This window comes from Typopeltis vanoorti, chromosome 19 (assembly GCF_054136105.1).
Source record: "Typopeltis vanoorti isolate ZY-2024b chromosome 19, IOZ_Tvanoo_1.0, whole genome shotgun sequence".
NCBI classification, from domain to species: domain Eukaryota; kingdom Metazoa; phylum Arthropoda; class Arachnida; order Uropygi; family Thelyphonidae; genus Typopeltis; species Typopeltis vanoorti.
In genome coordinates, this window is record NC_143567.1 from 81,075,518 (window position 1) to 81,096,620 (window position 21,103).

Genomic DNA, 21,103 nt, shown 5'->3' on the forward strand with positions numbered 1-21,103 from the left:
CAGATCTGGTCACCTGGTTTTCAAAAAGATGAAAATGCGTTGGAAAAAGTTCAGAGGCGATTGACTAAGGTGGTTTCTGGTCTCTGGAATGTAGAGTATGAAGACAGATTGACAAAATTCAATTTGCAGAAATTGGTGGATAGAAGGAGGAGGGGGATATGATTGAGACATATAACCTGTTAAGAGGTTATTACCAGATTAATATCGGGGAGGTTTTGCATAGAATGGGTGAGGATAGCAGGAGAACAAGAGGTCATCCCTAGAAGCTGTATAAGGAAGGAGTGAGGAGCAGGTTTTTTGCATGGAGAGTGGTGAGTGATTGGAATGCATTGCCCGAGAGTGTGGTGAGTGCAGAGACAGTGAATATATTTAAGGTGCGATATGATAAACTGTGTGTATAACAGTAGACCTCCCACGATGAGTCTTTGATTCCATGGAGGTTTTTATAATAATAATATCTATTACTATCTTAGTTCTTTGCTGGATCTTGTCCTTTAAAGACCATAGTTTTTGATTTTTCTGTTGATATTATCATACCATAATCTTTGGCTGTCTCATTTAGATCTAAAATAGCTTTCTGTAAGTTATCTTCAGATTTTGTAATTATTATTTGGTCATCAGCAAAAAGGAGAGTGTTTAAGTTCATAGTAGGAGAAAGTTTAATACCTTGATGGAAATTTTTATTCCATTTTATTATTATTTCATTTAGGTAAATATTAAAAAGAGTTGCTGAGAATGGACATCCCTGTTGGAGCCCTTGGTTTATCTCTCTCATATATGATAGCTCATGATTTAATCTTATTTGTATTTGATTATTTCCATGTATACTTATGATAGCTTTTAGAATGTTATTCGGTATTTGTCTTTCATTTAATATGCTACATAAAATGCTTCTTTTAACTTTGTCAAATGCTTTTTCAAAGTCAATAAATGCAATATTTGTTTCTAAATTGTATTCTCTTCTTTTTTCTATTATTAATTTTAGGCAAAAGGCTGGGTCTATACATGATCGTCCTTTTCTAAACCCATTCTGTACTTCTAAAATAAAGTTTTCGGAATATTTCATTAGTTTGCTGTTTAAAATTCTTGTATATGTTTTGTAACAGGAATTTAGTATGCTTATACCTGTATAGTTTTTAGGGTCATCCCTATTACTTTTTTTAAAGATAGGAATCACAATTGTTTTTTTCCATTCTATTGGGGGGTTACCAGTTGTATAAATTTTATTTAAAAATAATAGGAGTCTTTCTTTGAATCTTCATCCTGCATATTTATACAGTTCTGAACCTAGCTTATCTTCTCCAGGTGATTTTCTGTTTCTTGTTTCTTTCAGGCTAATTTCTAATTCTTTTTTAGTTATTTCCTTTTCATTTTCATTAAGTGTTTGCCAGTCATCTTTTTTAAAATATTTGTCTGTCCACAAATATTCTGTGTAGAAATTTAGAAATTCTTCTAATTTCAATTCGGTGTTTAATTTTATGTTTTCTTTAGCATCTGCATTTAGGTGTTTCAAAATCTTATATACATTGGGTCTTATTTTATATAAATCATGTTCTAAATTAGAAACGAATTTGTTCCATGATTCTCTATGTCTTTTTCTGATTTCTCTTTTAGCTATGGCTCTTATTCTTTTATACTCTATTTCATCTTCTAATCTTTTACTGCTTAACCATTTATGATAGGCTTCTTTTTTCATTTTGATTATTTCTTTGATTGTATCATCCCATATCTTCAGTTTTTTCCTTTTATTGAATTTTTTGGTCTTTCTTAAGCTTTCATTTGCTGCTGCATTTGGTATCGTCTTTATATTAAGCCATTCTATTTCTATTTCTTCATTTTGTTTTATTTTATCTAAATATTGGTTAATTCTTTGTTCATATAGCCATTGTATATTTGGGCCATTTAATAGTTTAGTTTTATAAACAAATGTTTTAAATTTTCTTTCTGCTCTTGTTACTTGTAGCCAGTTAGGTGGTAATCTTAATTTTATTTTAACAAGGAAGTGGTCACTGCTCATTTCATATCCTCTGTGAACTCTAACATCTAAGAAAACTTTGATGTCTTTTCATTTAAGACAAAATAATCTAATATTGATTTCCATCCTCTTGCTGGCCAAGTATATTTATGTATGTCCTTATGTTTATAGAAAGAATTCATTAATTTTAGGTTATTATAAACTACAAAGTCGATCAATTTTTTACCATTCCTGTTTAGAGTATGTTCTCCATATATTCCTATATTATTATTAATTTTTCTGTTTCCAATTCTTGCATTTAAGTCTCCTACTAAAATTACATAATCATTTTTATTTATTTTATTATATATATTTTGTAACTGATTATAAAATTCACTATTATCCTGTTCTCTTCTTTCTTCTAATGCATATAAATCAATTATTGTTAAATAATCTATCTATTTTTATTCTAGCTTCTATTATTCTTTCATTCCATAATTTATAATATTTTAACTGTTTTGAAAGGGAGTTATGAATCCAAATCATGACTCCTGCTTGTGCTCTTTGGCCTCTGTCAACTCCACTGTATATCACATTAAAATTTTCAGTTCTCATGGTTCCTTTTAATTTATTTTTTGTTTCAGTGGTTACTGCTATTTTAAAATTTCTTTCATTTAATATTTGGTCTAATTCTATTTCTTTATATGCTATTCCTCTTACATTCCAGTTTGCTATATGTATTATATTTTGTCGTTTCCAGTTTCGTTTTACCTTTTCCATTCCAGGATCATTTTCCGTAGATTCATTCCGATTACCTTTATCTGTCAGCTTAAAAGTAGAATTATGTTCTCCATGTCAGGTGATTAGCCTGACGATGGAATAGTTCAGTGGTAGGGCTGCTACCCTAAGGCTTCTGAACTAGCCTTCTTCCAAATTTAAACCCATAGGAGGAATAGGGTATATTGAAGGGGAAAGAGTAGATTATAGGAGAATTATAGTAAAGGTTTACAGAGGGGACATAGTTGTAAAGCCAGAAATGGAAAGACCCCATGGCCCTCGAGTACTCTAATAGCATAAGGGTTATAAAATAAGAAGAGTTGGCTGATTAGTCCTTATAGGAAAGATTAAAGTTTGTGGATCTTCCTCAAAGTAAAAGAAGAAGAAGAAGAGGATAGATCTGGCTATTATCCATGGGAGTGCCACTTCCCTTACAATCAAAATGATTGCTCCTTATGGCCCACGAGTCCTTATTCAGTATATTCGGACCATCCCACGATATATACACATACACACACACACACACACACACACACACACACACACACACACACACACACACACACACACACACAGATGTATATACACACATATGCCTGGTGGACTCAGATGATGATAATAAATCTGTGCACAATAATACATACGAGGCCTGATCGAGGCATTATACAATGGAACCAGAAACTCTTTATTTCAACAAGTTAAGGTCCTCTGCATCATTGCTATAATCTGAGGTGATGTCTTCACAACTTGTGCTGTATCTTCTGAACTTCAAATCCTTGTCTACCACCACTCCAAAGTCTGCTATTTCTACAACTTCCTCCAAAATTTTTCTGTTAAGTGTATACTTTGCATTCCATTATTGCCTACCAAATTTCCGAACCTTATACTTTGCAACATTGAATTGACAGGACTCTTGCCTACTCATACAATCTATTCAAGTCCACCAGTAAGGCCACAACATTTGCTTCATTCCTCATCATCCTCCTTAGTTTTGCATCATCTTCAAAGCGGCAGTGAATGTGTGTGTATGAAGATGGAGTATATTGTGATGTAGGTGGAGAAATTGAGACTGAGCAGATGTATGTGGTAAGTGGTAATAAAGGTGATTGGGCAGGTGTGGTGGGGAAATCACAACCAGCACATGGCTTGGAAAGGACTGGCTGTAGACCTAAAGATGAACTGCTGCGTTTCTTTTCAATTGGCAACAGTATCAGAAATAAGGGAGATGAAATGATTTCAGTGATTGAGTTTATTGGCCCCAAAATCATTGGAATAAGTGAAACATGAATAGAAAAATGGAAGGATAAAGTATTTTTTGCAAAGGGGAGTGCTGCTGATGATAGCAGGGGAATTATGTCCACATGAAAGAGGGAAATAGTGGCAATGGTTATGAAGCAGTATGGTATAACATGGAGGTTGATAGGAAGACATATTTAGTTGAATGTTCTTATTGGCCTGGGAATGTGGAGAGTGGTAGTGGTGGTGAAGAAATGTATAAACAACTTGTATTATTGAACAAAGGAAGGAAGGGTAATTATTGGGTAATTTTAATTATGGCGGTATAGATTGGAATGAAGAAATATACATTTGGGAATAAGGAGAATGAATTTCTCGAGTTCTTGAGAGTTAACTATCTCAGGCAGTATATAAAGGAGGGCACGTGAGGATCGAGACTTTTAGATCTGATCATTTCATCAGATGATGTAATTCTGAGTGGAGTTTCACACTTTCCTCCAGTTGGTGAGGTTGATCATGAAGTAATCACCTGTGTTGTGGCTAGTAATAATATGCAGACTTTTGTAAGGAAAGGATATATGTGGAATTATAAGGCTGGTGATTATGACAAGCTTAGGAGACAGCTTGAAGCTATAACATGGAATGAGGAGTTGAGTGGTAAGGAAATAAATACTGCATGGGAACTGACAAAGAATTACATAACAGCATCAATGTTTGAATGTATTCTGAAGGCCAAAAGGCTGAATAAGGTAGGTGTAAAATAGATGAATGAAGAGCTTAAGTGTGAAATCTGGAAAAGAAAGTACTTTGGAGGAAGTACAACATGAATAACAGTAATAATCAGTCACATGAAGAGTATAAAGAACAAGCAGGAGAGTGATTCAGTTAGTAATGAAAACAAAAGTAGAGTATGAGCAGAAATTGGCAAATCAGGCAAAGAAAAACTTTAGAGAGTTTGTTAGATGTGTTGCAAGTAGAACAAGCAAGAATAATCATGATCCTTTCTTTCCATGTGATGGTACAGTACCCCCCTTTTTTACGGGAATGTACAGCACCATCTGAGTCCCCCAAATTTTATCTGGGGTCCAGAACCGGCACAGGCTGACGAATCAGGCCTATGGCTGGGTCAGTATTCTTGGCTGTAATCCACGTGTGATCAGAAGGCCGGTTTGCCTGCTTGTGGAATGAAAAACCCCAGATAAACTGGCGGAAAAAATCCTGCTGTCCACGCTCAAGACCAGCTAACTTGGCTATGGCTGAGGAAGATCCTTAAGTTCCTCACGTCATTGACAGGAATCGAACCTAGGACATTCCTTCCCCAGGCATATGGTTGCAAAGCCACTAGGTTAACCGCATGGACATAATCATGATAAGATGAAGTTAATGGATGAAAGTGGTACAATGGTAACTGCTGCAGAAGACATTGTTGAGGTATTCAGCGATCAATTTATAAGGGTGTTTCATCCTGATCGGAATGGATTCATTAATTGTGAGTGAGCAGGAGGTATTTGTGGAAATAAATAAGATTGATGTCAGTAAGGCAATAGGATTTGATGATGTATCACTACGCATCTTAAGGGAATGTTTTCCAGGAATTGGCAGTAGCATTTTCATTCCTGATTAATAAAAGTCTTATAACAGCTCATGTTCAAATGGAGTGGAAGGAGGGTAAAATTTTTCGCTGCGTAAAGGTGGTGATAAGGATGTAGCTTCAAATTATAGGCCAGTCTGTATATCTGGAGTTGTTTCGAAGGTCTTGGAAAGATTGGTAAGAAATAGGATACAGAAATTGGTTGATAACACAGTATTTTCTGTGGTTATCAGCATAAGTTTGTTAAAGGGGACATCATGTTTCACTAACTTGGTGAAACATGTCACCTTATTATGTACTATAACAAGGTAACAAATTCCTTGGATAGTGGAGATGCATATACAGTGGTGTACTTAGATTTTACAAAGGCTTTTGATAGACTGCGACACGACAAGCTTTGATATAAATTGAAACAGATGAGATTGGATAACAGACTTCTGAATTGGATCAGTGACTGGCTGTCAGATAGGTATCAGAAAGTTGTATATCCATCCATCACTGGCTTTAACAGGCACTTAAGCACCCATAGCGTTTCAAGTATCTTTGGACTTCCCAGCCGTAATACCAGGATAAGGCTGTTATGATAACCCTTATGCCTCTAAGTATTTTGCCTGTAAATTGCGTGTGTTCTACTGGCTGGTTTGACTGTTTTGAGAGATGAAAAAACCCGAGTTTCCCAGAGAAAAACCCCTCTACCTCCATAGTTAGCCAAGGTGAGTTAGCCAATCTCATTGGCTAACTCACCTTTAGTCAAAAGAGATCAGATAATGGTTCCTCTTATCAGTGATGGGAATCGAACCCAGGTCTTTCCATCCAAAGGGCTTCATCTATACTGATTGAACTATGAAGGCTTAGAAAGTTGTGTATAGGGGTGTGGTATCCTGAAAAAGAACGGTCACCAGTGGTGTTCCTCATGGACCAGTTTTGGCACCATTGTTATTCAATTGTATGTTAATGTTATTGGGATATGTTTAACTAGTGATATGCAGATGATGCAAAACTGGGGAGAGCAGTACACTGTCAAGCGGATGTTACAAAAGGACTTGAATAGATTGCATGAATGGGCAGGTAAGTGGAACTGGCAGTTCAGTGTTGCAAAGTGTAAGGTTTTGAGATTTGGTAAGCAATGATGGGACGCAAAGTATACACTTGCTGGGGAAACTTTAAAGGAAGTAGAGGAGATGAGAGATATGGTGGACAAGAACCTGAAATTCAGGGGCCATATTGCACAAGTTGTGAAGACGTCACACTGGATAATGGCAATGATGCTAAGGACCCTGACATGCAGAAATAGAGAGATTATGATACCATTGTATAAGGCCTTGATTAGGCTTCATATGGATTATTGTGCACAGATTTAGTTATCTGGTTTTCTTGGTGATGAAAAAGATATGTTGGAAAAGGTCCAGAGAAGATTGACAAAGATGGTCAGTGATCTTTGGAATATGGAGCATTTGGACAGATTGAGAGAATTTAAGTTGCAGAGTCTCGTGAATAGGAGGAAGGGGGAGGGATATGATTGAGACATATAAGCTGGTCAGGAGAGTGGTTGGTGAGTGGAATGCATTGCCTGAGTGCAGTGGTGTAGATAGAGCTTTTGCCGCCCCTCTCAATACACACCAAAAATACTACAAAAAATCAAAACGATGTATAGGGAAATAAATTAAAACTCTATGTTTATTTTTGAAGTAAAACTTTAATTTCAACATTCTAAAATGTTATTTTTCTTGCTTTTCTGTTAGCAAAATCGTCGATGACATTGGCAAAGTCTATTTCATAGTAATGTAGGTAATTCTTAATTTTTGTTTAGAAAAACACCTCTCACAACTAGCAACACTTACAGCAATTGTGAGGAAAATTCGCAGCAGTATTACAATATTTGGAAATGAGTTCTCGAGACTGTATTTTAGAATTAATTGCAAAGGTTCAAAAATGTTCAAAGTGCTGCTCGGGGCTGACCCCCCCCCCCTCTGTCCCCTCTAATTACGCCTCTGCCTGAATGTGTTGTTTGTGTAGACACATTGAATCAGTTTAAGGCACAGTTGGATGAGCACTGTGTGCAATAGTGTGTACCTCCTGCGATGAATCTCTGACTCCGTGGAGGTCAAATGTTAATAATAATAATAATCTGTAGACAGTTGTGTATCTCCAATTAAAATCTATCCCAGTATCATCAGTGCCAAAAAACAGATCCCTGTGGCATGCCACTAGTGACTTTCATCTTTCAAGAGAGTGCTTCCCCTAAACATCTTGCTGATACTTCTCTGATAGCCAGTCACCTACCTAACTCACCAATCTGTTATCCAGTCACATCTGCTTCAATTTAGTTAGTAACTTGTGATGTTGCAGTCTGTCAAAAGCTTTTGCAAAATCTAAGTATATACCACTGTACATGCATCATCCTTATCCAGTACATTTGTCACTTGAGTACATAAGTAAGTTGTGTATTACAAGCACCTCTTCTGGATTTTGAAAGGAAATGGAGAAAATTCAGTTTAATTCTTACCAAAGATGTACTGCATAGTTCTATTGATACTAACAACAATGATGACTGCAGTGAGACTGGTCAAAGTTCTAAATCTTGCAAAATCATGCTATTCAAGCTGTCATCAGATTTTAATTTTCATTTGCACTCATTATATAGGTGCAGTTTTAGTCTATAAATATGCATTCATCTTATCTTCAGCCCAGGTATCCTGTGAGAGGTATTCATCATAACTAAAATGTATTCTAAACAGACTGAAAAATTGCTTTAACACAGTCACATCGACCTTTCCTTTTATTGTTATTAATATTATTATTATTATTATTCAGGACCACTATGGAGTGATTCATTGCGGAAGGCTCATCTTAAAGAACGAAAAGTCATACCATTCCTTAAATTCATTCACTGTTCATTCTCGTTACCCTATCAGGCAGTGCATTCCATGGTCTAACCACCCTTCATACAAAAAAGCCCCTCATCACTCTCGTACTCATCACTTTCATTTGTAAGTGATGAGTACAAGTACGCTAATTGTCCTTCTTCTTCTTCATCTACCATATGAAAGCACTCACCAGTTTTAATCGTGCAACTGCCCCTCAACAATCTCAATCACATCATCTCTCCTTCTTCTATTGACTAAACTCAGCAGTCCACGTATCCTCACTCTACCCTCACAATAGCTAACATTGCACAGCCTGATAACATTTTTGTTATCCACTTCATGCCCTCTCCAAGGTTAATTTATATCCTGCAAATCCTAGTGACCAAATCTAAGCACCACAATAATCCAGATGTGGTATGATCAGGTATTTATACAATAAAATCACTACTCTTCTATCTCTGTTGGTCAGCATCCTTCTCAGTATTCTAGTAGTCCTCTGGGTTACCCTCACCAACTTTGCAATATGTCCCCTAAACTTGAAGTTTCTATCACTCATTACCCAAGGTCCGTTACCTCCTCCACTTCCTCCAGTATAGTTCCTCCAACAAAGTATATGTAGCTTCCAATCAATGGATCCCAAACTCCAAGACTTTACATTTGGTTACATTAAACTTACATTCCATTCATTTGCCTATCTGTTCAGCTTATTGAAATCCTTCTGAAGGGGTACGACATTGGAATTATTGCTAACAACCCTTCTCAGCTTCACATCATCTGCAAACAACTCAATATCTCCCAGCCATTTATTGACAACATCATTGATATAAAGGTTAAACAATACAGGTCTCAAAATTAAGCCCTGAGGGATCCCCACTTATAATCTTCTGCTTCCTTGATAATGTCCCCTTGAACACAACTCTTTCATTCACATCAAACAGCCAATCCAATTCACTAACCTGATATCCAAACCAATACACTGTAACTTAAATATCAGGCTATCATTGTGACACCCTGTCAAATGGCTTTATAAATTTTTTTAAAAAATGGCAATGTGTGCCTTATCCTCAATATAAATAATATAAAAGGTACGCAATTAGTTACTAAAACAAGAGCACCTCTTAACATCCATGTGGGCCCTCACTGATAACATTACTCTTTTCTATCCAGTACCATATACAATCTCTCTCTCACCAATTTCTCCAAAATCTTAACTACAGAAGAAATACAAACTGGGCAATAGTTTGACACTTCCATTTTACCACCATCCTTATGCAATGGGACTGTCTTACTTTCCTTCCACTCCTTGGCACTTTTCCCCATAGACAGACTCTCATTGAAAAGCCAAGTCAACAAAGCTATTAGTTCCTTAGCACATTCTCTAAAAAAACAAGGTGAAATCCATCCAGTCCTATTTGCATTATTAACATCCAGAGAACTTTGCTCTCATCTCACACTCTCCTCTTGCACGTCCAAACTTTGAATCCTCTCCATCCAGCTCATAATAACACCCTCCTTTCCAGGATTAAACACCCAAGTAAAGTGACCATTAAACAACTGCACTATAATTTCTGCATCAGTCATTATTCCTCCTACTGGCCACATAACAAAAGAATTACTTCAGATTTTTCCTTGGATCTTAGGGCTAATCTCTTCACATATTCAAGTTTTGCCTTCCTTACCATGCTAGTCAGGACAGCCTAAAGAGATTCAGCAATGACTTCTAAGGCTGGAACAGGCCACTCTAGGCCTGAATTCTTGAAAACGTGTGTTGGTGATGATGATGACCATGTTAGTCACTTTTCTAACTTGATCTTATATTCCTCATGCAACTGCTCTTCATCCCTTGTCTTATACTTTCTCTTCTCCTTTTCATCTGCACTTCCAGTTTTTATATCATTAGTCATCCACTTCACACAAAATCATGTTGTCTTTTCATAATTTTTATGATGAATTCTGATTAACTGTGTAACCACGAAGGAAAGGATATAGTGATTATATTATGAGAATGGATAACTTAGACAAAGATCCAGCTGGAATTCAGATTGGTGGAAGAAAAATAAATAATAATAATAATATTATTTATTATGTGACACCTCCAGGGAGTCCAAAGACTCATCAAGGGAGAGTGTACCAACAGCATCGAATGATTGAACCCCTTTCAACTACTAACCGTGCTCAAACTTGCTTAGCTTTTTGCGAGCCGTTAGTAGCAGAGGCTCTACCAATCGACCAATATAAGATATGCCGATGATACAACCCTCATAGCAGAAACCAAGGAAGATCTGGAGCAGTCGATTCTATTGGTTAAGAGGGAAAGTAACAAAACCGGGCTTAATTTAAACATCAGCAAAACAAAAGTGATGGCTTTTGGCAATTTAAATTAATTTTTAATAGAGGGTGATAAAATAGAAATCATTGAAAGTTATGATTTTCTGGGGTCCAGAATCAGAAATTATGGTAAATGTGAAGATGAGGGTACAAGAAGGAACGTCATGGGAATAAAAATTATGTTAAATCTGGCAAAACTTATGAAAGAAAGAGGTGTGAGTAAGGCCATGAAAGTTAGAATTGTCAAAGCAATCGTGTTTTCATTAGTGATGTATCAATGTGAAAGCTGGATTATTAAGAAGAAAGACAGAAAGTGAATTGATTCATTTGAATTATGGATGTGGAGGAGACTATTAAGAATCCCATAGACTGCAAGAATGACCAATAAGAAGGTTTCAGAGAGTATAAAGACAAAACGCTCCTTGGAGGCAATGATCACCGAACAGAAATTGATGTACTTTGAATATATTATGCGAGCTGATGAATCATTGGAAAAGGCAGTTATGTTTGGGAAGATTGAGGGAATGAGAAAAGGAAGATCACAAAAGAGTTGGATGGACAACATAAAAGAACTTACAATTGCTGAAAGAAAGGACAAGAGGCTGAGCAGGATGTAGAGCCTTTGTTCACAAAATCACCAAGAATTGAAAACGACTGGATGGAACATAACAACAACAACAAATAGCTGAAATACTTGTTCTATAGGCCTTCCATTAAGAATGCAATTGATGTGTTCAATGTTTCTGCCTATGTTCATAGTTTTGGTCTTTTCTGATTTTCTTGCCAGTTTTGTTACAGCTGTTATTTAATTTAGTTAGAGAATTCTGGAGACTTTATACTAGATGTGTTTACAAGTACATCATCTGCATAAAGCAAAAGTTTGACATCTCATTCTAATATCAGGCCTAATGTCACTTTCTTTCATAATCCGATCCATATAGATGTGAAATAACATGCATCCTTGTCTTACCCCCTGATTTTACATCAAACCATCTTCCTGTATATCTTTCAGTTCTGACTGCTGACTTACAACTTAAATGTAGAGTACAAGGTAGGGTCCAAAAGTTTCCGGCCTAACATACAAAATTCATGCCAATTTTAAAACACTATCTTTGGGAAGGTTAGTGTACCAGTTTCAACTCTCTACCTACGTCATTCAGTTAGAGGCACTCATTTGACTAACACATGGCATACTAATTGAATTTAATTTTAAAAATTGAGTACCGTACTGTGATTTAGTTTTTCACCAAAGAATGCCTTTCTCCAAGGGCTATCAAGTCACAATTGGGTGGTGTTTTTTAGGAATCTTCTCCTTCATATTCAACCATGAAGGAATGGACTAAACAGTTTTGCGTAGGAAGAGAGAGCATCGAAGATGATCCCTGTGATGATCGGCCTGTGGAAGTGATGACTGAGAAAAATGTCTCTCTTGTTCAAGAGAAGCTGCTCAATGACAGATGGCTGAAGCTCAAAGAAATCTCAGCAAGGTTGGGTCTTTTTATAACAACCGTCTTTCACATTATTTACAAGAAGCTTCACATGACGAAGGTCAGTGCAAGGTGGGTGCCCCCGACCTCTCTTCAATTCAGAAGGAGCATCGTGTGATCTGTTCCCACAAGTTTTTAGAGCTTTGTCAAGGGAATTAGAGAGAGTGCTGGAATCCATTGTCACTGGGAATGAAACCGTGATTTTTTATTATGATCCTCTTTCCAAAAGGGAATCCATAGAGTGATGCAAACCAGGTGAAGCACTGCCAAGAAAAGCTGAGGTCACTCATTCCACCAAGAAGATCATGATAACATTCTTTTGGGATTGCCGGGGAATTTTCTTGATTGATTCAAGGAAAGGATTACCACCGTGAATGCAGAATATGATGCTTCACTCCTGCACAAACTGCATGACACCATAAAGGAGAAGAGAAGAATGCTGAGTCATGGTGTTTGAATGCTTCATGACATTGCTCTAGTCCATATGGCTATTGTTGCAAAACCTGCAGTGAAGGATAGTGGCTTCCAGGAGATTGAATACCCAGCCACCCACCCAACAGCTCATATCTAGCACTCAGTGACTACTCCCTCTTCTTGAAACTGAAGAAAGCCCTTCGAGGATGAAAATTTGCAGATGACAATGAGATGAAAGATGCAGTTTTAGGCCATTTTGCAGACAAAAGTACAGACTATTTTTTCAAGGGCATAGAAATGTTAATTCAAAGATGTGAAAAGTGTGTTGAAGTAAAGGGAGATTATGTTGAGAAGTGACATTCTATCACCTCTAAAAGTTAGTCAGGCTGGAAACTTATGGAACACCCCTCGTATCTATTATAGGCGAACGAACAATGTCTGTATAATGTTCGTTTACACCATAATTGTAACATTTTGAAATGCTTTTCTCTGGGTACCCTGTCATATACCATTTCCAGATCTACAAAAACTTAAGTACAGAACCTTGTCATATTCCCATGACTTCTCAACTATTTGTTGTAAAGTGAAAATTTGATCCTAACAACCTTATTTGGCCTGAACCTAGCTTGTTCTTCTCTGTCTTTCTCAACCTCTTTTCAAGTATGCTTGCATAAATCTTACCTGGAACACTTAGTAGAGAAATTCCTCTGTAATTCTCATATTTACCTTTATTCCCTTTTTTATAGAGAATTATAAAATGAGAACTATTAAAGTTCTATGCCAATCATCTGGAATTTGACCTTCTGACCAGGCCCTCTGAATTATGCAGTGTAGCCACTTCAATACTTTTATATTTACTTCAATATTTAGGTATTTCTGGTCAAATATCATCTGCTCCAGCTGCCTTTCCACATTTCAAGTTTTTGATGGCTTTTTCTACCTGAAGTATTGAAGTAGATTTGTACTCCTCTTTGCATTCCACTTGAAAATGTTTTAGTATGGTGCTTGTTTCATTTAACAATCTTTCAAAGTAATTACTCCAGACATCTAGAATATCCTTATCTTCAGTTTTCATGTCACCTTTATCATTTTTTATTCCTTTTACATTAAGTATTGACTCTTTCCTCCATTTCTAAGCTTTTTCAATAGCCTCCGAAACATTTTGTCACCTTCCTGATATTTATTTTCCATACTCTTATCAAAGTCTTGTCTTGCCAGCCTGGTTGACTGAGTGGTTAGTGTATCCACTCTCCAGCCAAGAGGCTGCTGGTTCGAATCCTGCCATTGGCATGGATGTTTGTGATTGTCCTACTAACTCTGTGTTGAAAGGGTATCTGCAATCCTACCACTTCTTCTAGAAGAAGACATCACTCCCAAAACCCACTGTGGCACAGGAGTGAGCACACGGCATTTACAGACATCAGATGTGATTTTTTATTATTATTATTTCATTATCTACTTTTGGACATAGCTTAGCTTGCTTATATTTTTCTCTGTATTCTTTTAGGGCATCTGCTGACTTATTTGTTAGGAACTTTTGGTATGTTTTCTTCTTTTCCAGAACTGCTTCTTTAACTTCTTGTGTCTATCATGGGTTTCTTATTTTTCTATCCTTACAGTCAACTTCACTACATACCTCCCTAACTGAATCAATCAGTGTTTTATTTAGGATTTGCCACTAAGACTCCAAAATTTAGTTCTTGTTTTCGAACTGCTTCAAATTTTCTTCAATAATGTTTGTATAGTCACATCTACAGTTTACCTGTAAAAGCTGCTTGACTTTAATGTTTTTTAAAACTTTCTTATATATGTAATATATAAGAAAGTTCTTTTAAATGTAATATCCATTTTATCCTGCTTAGTGCTAAGTAATAGTCACTTCCAATTTCAAATTCTCTATCAACAATGATGTCAATGAGGATTTTCTTATTTTTTGTGTCTTCTCTCCACATGAACTTGTGCATATCTTTGTTGGAACATGGTCTTAGTAATGACTAATCAGCAGTTAGAATTCAAAAAGGATACACAGGAAAATGGTTTGATATAAAAATCAGGTAGAAAATAAGAGTATATTATCTGCAGGATTTTTCATCAGCTATATGGATCACATTATGAAGAAAGTGGGAATAAACCTTATGCCAAAATTAAAAATTTTAATCTCAGCTATCCTATATCAGCCTTTCTCAAAGTATGATGCACAGCCCATTAGTGGGCCATATGGTTTTCATGGTGTGGCATAAACAAATTTTATTAGTAAATAATTTTTTTTTTTTTTTTAGTTTGAAAATTTTCAGATACAGTTAAGAACATTATTAAAAATAATTTATATTATAAATCCTATTAATAATATATTACAAATATGCTGTAAATTCTATTAATTAAAAACATTTTACATGATTCATTTAATTTCAATATAATATTCTGCATAATATTTTGCCAGACACACACACACTGCATATAATATGTGCTAAAAGGTGCTATACATTATGCTTTTTGGTGCCAAAAGATAAGTTGTTTTTGAAAATATTTAGCGATACGTGACTCATTCTTTCTGGATTATTATTTATATGAATGTTTGTTTGCTTAATTTTGCGGTTTTTAAAACTTTTAGTTTTGTTTTACCATATGCTGTATTGTATGTCATGACACCAATGTGTAAAGCAGTTGTGGGCAATTTCAATACGTATAATTTAATTTGCTGCAGCTTGTGCAAAATGTGAAATGGAAGATATGGAAGGAGAATGAAACTGGTCAGGAAATTTGTTGTAAGTGTTTCAAGAGCGAATGCCAAAAGTGTCAGGAGAGTAAGAAGAATGATAGCAGTGAGTTGAAAGATGCATAAAATGAAAATGCATTTGGCAAGGTTGATGTTGCATGCAGCAGGAGTGGTAGTAAGAATGAAACAGTGGAAAAAGAAAATGGTAATATAAAAGAGTGAAAGCATGAAAATGTGGATCGATATTTTCTATGGTGATTAATTGATAACAATAATGCTTGAGGAGAGTGTGATGAAATCGTGTTTTCCTGGTCAAGATTAAGGATGTTAGTGATGCTAAACAAGGTGCAAGAGATGTTTATTTTGGCTGGTACAAATGATTTAGCAGGTGAAACATGTGCTATGTGAGGAAATAGGAAAGGGTTACTAGTACATGCAAAAAAGAAGGGTGAGAAAGTAAAAGTTTTGAGTCTGTTGCTGTGGTATGGTAGAGGCAAGCTGAGAGAGAACTGCAGTCATGAATGAATCAATGTGTATATTGTGCAGAAGGAATATTGTGGCATTTGTGGATGTATGGAGTGAGTTCACCAAAAGGAAGAATTTATATAAGGTAGATAGATGATTTGCATTTAAATGGATTTGTGATCAGGAGTCTTGAGAAAGTGTTCTTCAGTGAGAGTTGGGGAAGTGCAGAGTCAGAGAAACTAGAGTGTTTAGGGGAGGGGGGATGCAGATGAGTGTGGGTACAAGCAACCTTGATGTTAGTAACTGGATCACATGATGCTAAATTTAGCCTCCCCAGGTTCTTAACTTCAGTAAGCCAAGCAACACAAGGTGTAAAGGAAATTGTGGGTCCATAGCTCCTTGCCAATAAGGGCAAGGAGCTATGGACATTAGGTACCTCAACTTGGTCAAGAGTTATAGGTGTTAGAATTGATTGACCAAGTATCACATAGGTAGAATGTAAATGATATAGTATCTTCAGAGGGAACAGGATGGATTAAAAGTTTTGCTAATGATAGCAGATGAATTGAGCCAAAAACAATAAAATACAGCAGGATGACAGGGATTTGTCAGGGATTCATTTGGGGGTTACCTGGTGTGAGATAGAGGTCAATAAGATGAAATACATAGTTGGCTGCTGCTGTAATCTAGGTGGGTATAATGGAGAATATAGTGGCATGCATTGGCAAATTCGAATGATGAGTGCAGGTTGAGCTATTACTCGGGGTATTTCAACTATGGGGAAACTGATTGAGAGGAAGAATGCTCACAGGGATAGAAGCAAATAGAATTTATACAGCTGCTAAGTGAATAATTATCTGAGACAGCATGTGATGGAGGAAACACGAGTTTCAAGAGTGCTGAATCTAGTCATAGTATCAATTTAACAGTAATCAATCTAGCTACACTACCTCCACTTGGAGAAAGTGATCATGTAGTCTTGACCAAGGAGATTGCCAGACATGTAGAATTTTCTGTTAAGAAGGAATATATGTAAAATTATAAAGCAGTTGACTATTACAATCTGAGAAGTCAGCTTTCAACAGTGCTAGGACATAAGTGATATGACAAATACAAAATGTTATATTCAGGCAATGACAATCAGGAAAAAGAAGGTGTAGCTATAATATCGAACACAAAATACGAGGCTAATATATCTTTTTCATTTTCATATGTAATCATACATCCTAGTAGTTAAATGGATTCACCTGTTCTAAAATCTTGTTGTCTATTACTATTTTAGTTCTTACTGACTCTTGTCCTTTAAAGGCCATTGCTTTTGATTTTTCTGTTGATATTATCATTCCATAATCTTTGGCTATCTCATTTGAATTTAAAATATCTTTCCGTAAGTTATCTTCAGAATTTATAATTATCATTTGGTCATCGGCAAAAAAGGAGAGTGTTTAAGTTCACAGTAGGAGAAAGCGTAATACCTTGACGGAAATTTTTATTCCATTTGGTATTTGTCTTTCTTTTAATATGTTAAATAAAATGCATCTTTTAACTTTGTCAAATGCTTTTTCAAAGTCAATAAATGTAATATGTGTTTCTAAATTGTATTCTCTTTTCTCTATTATTAATTTTATGCAAAAGGTCGGGTCTACACATGATCGTCCTTTTCTAAATCCATTTGATACTTCTAAAATAAAGTTTCAAAATATTTTATTAGTTTGTTATTTAAAACTCTGCTATATATTTTGTAACTGGAATTTAGTATGCCTTATTATTATTATTATTATTATTATTATCATCATCCAGGCCTCCACGGAGGAAAAAGACTCATCGTGGGAGATCGTTTTTAGGAAATACAAAGTTTATCATACCACTCCTTGAACCCATCAACCGTTCCCACTCCAACCACTCTCTCAGGCAATGCATTCCAAGGTTCAACCACCCTTCATGCAAAGAAACCACTCCTCACCATCTTGCGCATAGCCTCTTTTGTAACGTCCACGGATGACAAGGGGGGGGGGTCATTGCTCCTTCCCACCGTTCCACCAAGTCAAGGAACTCTCCAATGTCTACCCTGTAACTTCCTCTCAACAGTTTAAAAGTCTCGATCATATCACCTCTCCTTCTTCTATCCACCAAACTCTGCAGTCCACATTCCCTCAGTTGATCTTCATAACTCATATTGTACAGTCCTGAAACCATTTTTGTTATCCACCTATGTACCCTTTCCACAGTCAATTTATCCCCTTCAAATCCTGGGGACCAAATCTGAGAACAATAGTTTGAGTATGGTCTGATTAGGGCCTTATGCAATGGAATGATAACTGTTTTATCTCTGCAGGTCAGTGTCCTTCTCAGTATTGCAGCAATTCTCTAAATTAGAAACAAATATGTTTCATGATTCTCTCTGTCTTTTTCTGATTTCTCTTTTAGCTATGGCTCTTATTCTTTTATATTCTATTTCATCTTCTAATCTTTTACTGCTTAACCATTTATGATAGGCTTCTTTTTTCATTTTGATTATTTCTTTGATTGTATCATCCCATATCTTCAGTTTTTTCCTTTTATTGACTTTTTTGGTCTTTCCTAAGCTTTCATTTGCTGCTGTATTTAAGTATTCGTTTTTATATTAAACCATTCTATTTCTATTTCTTCATTTTGTTTTATTTTATCTAAATATTGGTTAATTCTTTGTTCATATAGCCATTGTATATTTGTGTATATATATATATATATATATATATTGTATATATATCATTTAATAATCTAGTTTTATAAACAATTGTTTTAAATTTCCTTTCTGTTCTTGTTATTTGTAACCATTTAGGTGGTAATCTTAATTTTATTTTAATGAGGAAGTGGTCACTACTTATTTCATATCCTCTGTGAACTCTAACATCTAAAGAGAACTTTGATGTCTTTCCATTTAAGATAAAATAATCTAATATTAATTTCCATCCTCTTGCTGCCCAAGTATATTTATAGAAAGAATTCATTATTTTAAGGTAAAAACTATAAAGTTGATCAATTTTTTACGATTCCTGTTTATTCTCCATATATTCCTATATTATTATTAATTTTCATGTTTCCAATTCTTGCATTTAAGTCTCCTGCTAATATTACTTTTTATTTTATTATATATATATTTTGTAACTGATTATAAAATTTAATATTATCCTATTCTCTTCCTTCTTCTGGGGAATATAAACCAATTATTGTTAAATAACCTCATCTATTTTTATTCTAGCTTCTATTATTCTTTCATTCCATATTTATAATATTTTAACTGTTTTGAAAGGGAGTTATGAATCCAAATCATGACTCCTGCTTGTGCTCTTTGGCCTCTGTCAACTCCACTGTATATCACATTAAAATTTTCAGTTCTCATGGTTCCTTTTAATTTATTTTTTGTTTCAGTGATTACTGCTATTAGAAAATTTCTTTCATTTAATAATTGGTCTAATTCTATTTCTTTATATGCTATTCCTCTTACCTTTTTAGCCATATTTAATCAAACAGTAAGTGCAGCTGTTGATATGCCATAATTTATATAATATTATTTTTAAATAAAATAAAATAAAAAATATTTAATTTTAAAAAAAAAAGAGGGGGAGCAAATTTTAGTAAAGGCAAATGTCTTATCTGAACTTAGTAGAGAAATTTGTAAGAGAATTATTTTCAGGATATTGATTATTTCGTTTCATGGAACTAACATTAGTTATTTCTGCATTTTCAAATAGTGATTCTAAGGAACTGCAGAGTTGGGTTGAAACAATCAATTTTGTAGCAGCCAGTCTTTCTGCTCCTCCATTGGCCAGTGCTGTTGGCTCACAGAAAAAATTCCAAAGGCCCCTCTTACCTGTTAGTCATACTAGATTGAACCTTGTAAGTGTAGATGTTAATGTTTCATACTCATGATCATTTTTTCCCCACTAATATGCAGCAGTGTTTGAGAATAACTGAAGATTTTACATTTTTATGGACTAAATAAAATAAATTTTAATATAAATCAAAAAGTGTCATTGAACCTTTATCCCTGCTGATATCTAGTCTATAATCTGACTCATCTTGCCATGTGTATGCACACACACACACACCTACACCTTAACATGTTTAGGATATAACTGATAACAGTGTGGAATGATTTGCTCTTTGATTCGTTGCCTGTAATAATTTTATTCACATTATACACTTTAATGCCTTGGTTGACTGAATGGATAGCATGCTCATTCTCCAACCAACAGCTGTGGTTTGAATTATATCATAAGCATGAATTCTATCATGGATGTTTCTAAATGTATTTTAGTGAAAATTGAATTTCATTGCCCATTGTAAGACTACTACTCTCTTATTTGGAGGCTTGAAAGTGACTTGAAAGGGTTCCATGTTTGGAGTGTTGTATAGCTCCTATACTACAAGATGTACAAAGAGACAAATCTTTTCTACTATCTCCAAAAGATAGTATTTCTTCCAGAACTATCCATATATAGATCCAACTAGGAGAAATGTAGAATTCAAGATCACACAAACAAATGACAAGTCAGGCCTCACTGCTTTTGCTGAATAATCTCCTGTCTCATCTTTTCAGGGCAGTTCAGTGAGGTTGGCCACTTCCACAGTAATATGAATAGGAACCAGGGTCTCATTTTACAAGACATTTATATTGCAATTAAAGATACCAAGAAATTATATACTTTGTTTAATCCTTTATCAAATGTAAGCAAATAAGTTTGTGCCTGAACTATTTTCAGGACTGCGGCAACTTGTATATAGAAGCTTATGACTTCACATCACTTGCCTTAGTATCCCATAATGCTTTGCATTATGGGATTCCTTACTGGCATGTATAATGCTATGCATTATGGGAAAGGTTACTATCCAGACCAGTTTCGACCTTTATTGAAGTCTATCAGTGGGAGTTAGACCCAGATGTAATACCAAGCAGAATGCAGAATGTTACTGTCAATAATGGTGAAGCATAATGCTTTTAATCCCTGTTATCTGATAGGTTACTGTGTAGGGAAAAATGTATGAGCAACGTGCTCAGCCCGAGTTGGACAAGTTATAGATCTTGAAAGGGAACTAGCATGGCCTTAGGTCGTCTATATTTGCATAAATCCGATTCATCATAATTTGCTGCTTATTGGACTAATTCATTTGGATGTGAGGACGATTTTGAGAAGTATTTTACTGCGAGAGATTGCAGGAAAGAGTAGATATAAGGGATATTTCTGTCTCGCATTTGGTTTGCAGTCTTTGCAGTTTAAGGATATT

General features: G+C 35.4%; 1 protein-coding gene across 1 annotated transcript in view; it reads left to right on the forward strand.

Moving 5' to 3' along the window:
* The window catches only part of LOC150096287 (uncharacterized), a 438,969-nt gene that overhangs the window by 349,625 nt on the left and 68,241 nt on the right, over positions 1-21,103 (forward strand). Inside the window, exon 9 of the mRNA XM_090409023.1 lies at positions 19,570-19,714. Coding sequence (XP_090265149.1) covers positions 19,570-19,714 — 145 coding nt within the window. The remainder of the gene's footprint in view (positions 1-19,569; positions 19,715-21,103) is intronic.